Here is a 5000-nt window from a genome sequence, read left to right as displayed (position 1 = left end):
TATGACTCACACGTTCCGCATTACGCTGGCCATTAGTTGTAGGCATGTCACGCGATCGTTGACACACGTCGACACACGTTGCTTGTGAGTTACTCATAAGTCGAAACACGTCGAGGTAATGTTTAGCGTACCCGAAACTTATTTCTAACCTATGAGTTACGTGTTGTACTCACGTTACGCGATCGGTGACACACATCGACACACGTTACTTGGAAGGTGCTCATAAGTCGAAACACATCAAGGTAATGGTTAGCGTCAGTGTTCCAGACTCCCTGGGTTTTTTTTTTCTTCCTTCGGTATGATGGTGATTTTGACACTTCGATTTCTAGTGCGGTTATAATATAATATAATTAATAGGCTGCCACTCAACAATTTAAATCATAACCGCACTGTACACTGAACACCGTCATACCGAAGAAAAAAAAAAAACCGGGAGTCTGGAACACTGACGCTAACCATTACCTTGACGTGTTTCGACTTATGAGCACCTTACAAGTAAAGTGTGTCGATGTGTGTCAACGATCGCATATCGTGCGTACAACTTATTCCCATCGCATGCGGAGCGTGTGTCATACGGCAAGTACGTCGTAAAATTTTCAACATGTTCAAAATTACAAGACGTACTCCACTTACTACGACGTATGATAGCGTACTTTAGTGTTCTATTCACGCATACCAAACTTACCCACACCGTATTCGACGTGCGCCAGCGTTTTAGACGCATTTTTCAGAGGTCAGCATACGCTGGCAAGATCGCCAAGGTGTGATTGCGATGTTGACACTTCCATTTCTGCGGCGGTTATGATTTGAATCGTTGTGCGGCAGCCTTTTCATAACCTACGCCACGTCATCGTCGGCGATGCGTGCAGTGCGCTATGCATAAGTTAGACTATCGTTGGGCATCGGTTGTGAAGGCCGACAACAGGTTCAGCATTCGTTGGTATAAGTTATCTATAACACAACGAAACGTTCTGTGTCCGTTACTAATACGTTATGCATAAGACCAAGTCGTTATGAATACGTCCGAATCTTTAAAAAAAGCATCAAAAGTTCAACGTAAGCCAGCGTTTTACATACATTTTAATACGTTGCCATTGCTGGCTAAAACGTCAAGGTGCGACTGGGCCTTAACAATGGTGCATGCTGTTTCCTTGCTTGGCCATAAACATTTAAAAAGGATATAGCACGAACAGTAATCTTAGATTGGAAATAATATCACAGGCTTTAATGGGCCTAATGGCCTACTCTTGTGTCACCGACCGTTGTAAGAGAACTAATATTATTTTATTATGATGTATGTGCAATGGATTGTTGCTAAACAATGACAGGAAAGTATTGCAAAAATTATAGCATATATAAGCCAGCCATGTCTTCTATTGGCATTCCTGCATATTCTTAGAAATTTGCACCTTCTCTCCAGGGTTGCTACTGTAGAACATGACACATGGGTAAAGATCTGCAGCATCCACGTCTTCAAAAGCAAGTCTGGGGTCCTGCAAAACATGCCACATTAATGACCCGACTCAACTCTATCGTTTTCTCGAGATCAGAAATCATTTTATAAGCACAATATCACACAAAATGTGGGCATTGTGACAATGTAGTGATGACAGTGCAAAGAAGTCTCAACAATTCCACCCTCATCAGGAGCTGCAGTGCTTTCAGAAAGTATTCACACCCCTTGACTTTTTTCACATTTTGTTGTGTTACAGCCTGAATTTAAAATGGATGAAATTTTTATTTTTTTCACTGATCTCTGCAAAATACCCCATCATGACAAAGTGAAAACATGTTGATAAAATTTTTACAAAATAATTGAAACTGAAAAGCTGAAATGTCTTGCGTCAATAAGTATTCAACCCCTTTGCAACGACACTCCCAATTGAGCTCAGGTGCATCCATTTTCCTTTGATTATCCTTAAGATGTCTCCACAACTTGATTGGAGTTCACCTGTGGCAAATTCTGGTGATTGGACATGATTTATAAAGAAACACACCGTTCTATAGCTGGCAGTGCATGTCAAAGCAGAAATTCCACCGTGAAGTCCAGGGAACTCACTGTAGAAATTGAAGATAGAATTGTCAGGAGGTGTAGCTCAATAGAAGGGTATAAAACAATTTCTAGTGTTGAAAGTTCCCAAGAACACAGCGAGTGAGCTCCATCATGAGGAAATGGAAAGAATATGGAACCACTCAGACTCTTCTAGAGCTGGCCATCTGATCAATCTGAGAAACCAGACAAGGACCTTGAACATGAGGGAGGTGAACAAGAACCCAATGACTACTCTGACATAAATACAGAGTTCCTCAGCTGAGAAGAGAGAACCTGCTGGAAGGACACCAGTCTCTGCAGCACTTCACAAATCCAGGCTTTATGGGAGAGTGGCCAGAAGGAAGCCACTCTTGAGAAAAAGGCACATGACAGCGTGCCTGAAGTTTGCAAAAAGGCATGTGAAAGACTGAGAGCATGAGGCAAAATATTATATGGTCTGATGAGATGAAAATTGAACTCTTTGGCCTGAATGCAAAGCGCTACATCTGGCAGAAACCGAGCACAGCTCATCACTAATCTGACACCTTCCATACCGTGAAGAATGTTGGCGGCAGAATCATGCTATGGGGATGCTTTTCAGTGGCAGGGACTGAGAGACTTGCAAGGATGGAGGCAACAATCCTGGCAAATCCTTGAGGAGAACCTGCTTCAGAGTCCAAAAGACCAAAGACTGCAGGGAAGATTTACATTGCAACAGGACAATGACTCCAAGCATACAGCCAAAGCAATACTGGAATAGAATGACTTCAAAACAAGAACATGAAAGTTCTTGAGTGGCCCAGCCAAAGCCCAAACTTGAATCCCATTGAGAATCTGTGGAAAACTTGAAGTTGCTGTTCACCGACGCTCCTCATCCAACTTGCAGAGCTTGAGCACATCTGCAAGTAAGAATGGGAGAAAATCCCCAAATCCAGATGAGCAAAGCTGATACAAACATACCCAAAAAGACTCGAAGCTGCAATCACTGCCAAAGGTGCTTCAACAAAGTATTTATTCAGGGGGTTGAATACTTATTGACACAAGACATTTCAGCTTTTCATTCTTTTTTAATTTGTAAAAATTGTAAAAACATGTTTTCACTTTGTCGTTATGGGGTATTTTGTGTAGATCGGTGACAAACATTTAAATTTAATTCATTTTAAATTCAGGCTGTTAAGCAACAAAATGTGAAAAAGTCAAGGGGTGTGAATGCTTTATGAATGCACTGCACAGACTACAGACGGAATAAATTTACATAATGTAAAGGTCAATCGTATACTCAATGGCGAGATGTCAACCTGTGTTTTCAAATGTGGTTCTTAACGGCTTGCATGTGTATCATTTTATGACCATATACTATGATACTTGTAATTTGTCATATCCAAGTACTCATAAAAGGAACAATTAATTTTATTTCACTTGTTTCACAACCAATCATTGCTCTGAAAGAATAAGAAGAGAGAGCAGTGCTAATTCTTAGTTGCAGTTATCTTTAACTGCAACATCTTACACCCATTAGAACCCATAGTCCCATTTTTATTTCTCGACATTCCGACCCTCGAGACTGGTTTGTCCTCTTTAGATGCACACCATACAAACATCTATAGAGTCTTTTTGAAATATAGACTATACTTTTTTTTTCAGAAGTAACGCGCAATCTCCCACCACCAGAGGGTCATCCGGAGGGTAGATAGTGGGTCCTCTGCTCGTTATAAACATTTAGAACATCAACAAGGATATGAAAGAACAGGTTCAGATACTATGTGCTCCAATAATTTGACTTTTCATCACAAGTCCTTATACTTCAATTCTTTTATTTTATTTTATTGTTTACAATTTTGAAAGGGCACGATGTACCTTCAAATAGCGTGTGGATAATTGAGAACCATACACGAAGGTTGATGAAGATTGATGTTGACTTCTTATAAAAACAATTCAATATTGATTCTTTTTTTGTATACAAAGTCAGGCCTTGTGGAAGAGCTGGAATGCAGAATGAAGCATAACAAAACAAAAAAATAGCACCGCAAAGCGGGCGTAACCGCTCAGCCCCTTGACGCAAACCAATTTCAAGATGATGGCCATATTGAAAATCGCAGCACGCCCATTTTTGAAAGGAACCTTCCTCTACTCAACCCCAACACACCCAGCAAAAATGGATTTAATCGGACAAGGCGTTCTCCTCGAAATTGACGGAAACCAATTTCAAGATGGCTGCCATGGCAGCCACAGTGAAAATAGCAGCATGCCCATTTTGGAAAGGAACCTTCCTCTACTCAACCCCATTATACCTCGCCAGAATAAAATCTGTGTGAAGCCATTCTCAAGTTATTGTCCAGAAACCAAATTCAAGATGGCTGCTCTAGCCACCATATTGGATATCGGATTGTGCTGAATATCGAAAGGAACCTTCCTCTAAACACCCCCATTATATCACACAAAAATGAAATCAATAAGTCAAGCCATTCTCAAGTTATTGTCCGGAAACCAAATTCAAGATGGCTGCCCTAGCCGCCATATTGGATATCGGATTGTGCTGTATATCGAAAGGAACCTTCCTCTAACCACCACCATTATACACCCATGAAAATAAAATCAATCTGTCAAGCCGTTCTCAAGTTATTGTCCGGAAACCAAATTCAAGATGGCTGCCCTAGCCGCCTTATTGGATATCGGATTGTGCTGTATATCGAAAGGAACCTTCCTCTAACCACCCCCATTATACGCCCATGAAAATAAAATCAATCTGTCAAGCCGTTCTCAAGTTATTGTCCGGAAACCAAATTCAAGATGGCTGCCCGAGCCGCCTTATTGGATATCGCATCGCACTGAATATCGAAAGGAACCTTCCTCTACCCAGCCCCAACACACCCTGCAAAAATGGATTTAATCGGACAAGGCGTTCTCCTCGAAATTGACGGAAGCCAAAAGTTGACAGACACCCGGACGGATGCCCACCCGACAACGC

At 41.3% G+C, this 5000-nt stretch overlaps 1 protein-coding gene across 8 annotated transcripts in view; it reads right to left on the bottom strand.

The window, feature by feature from the left end:
• The window catches only part of HERC1 (HECT and RLD domain containing E3 ubiquitin protein ligase family member 1), a 964782-nt gene that overhangs the window by 786825 nt on the left and 172957 nt on the right, over nt 1–5000 (bottom strand). For all 8 annotated transcript variants that reach the window (XM_085850311.1, XM_085850306.1, XM_085850308.1 and 5 more), the window contains exon 38: nt 1410–1493. In XM_085850311.1, coding sequence (XP_085706437.1) covers nt 1410–1493 — 84 coding nt within the window. The remainder of the gene's footprint in view (nt 1–1409; nt 1494–5000) is intronic.

This window comes from Eptatretus burgeri, chromosome 12, assembly GCF_056783735.1.
Source record: "Eptatretus burgeri isolate ZD-2024b chromosome 12, Ebu_testis_v1, whole genome shotgun sequence".
Taxonomy (NCBI): domain Eukaryota; kingdom Metazoa; phylum Chordata; class Myxini; order Myxiniformes; family Myxinidae; genus Eptatretus; species Eptatretus burgeri.
Note: the sequence above shows the minus strand (reverse complement) of the source record. Positions and strands in the feature narration are given on the sequence as shown.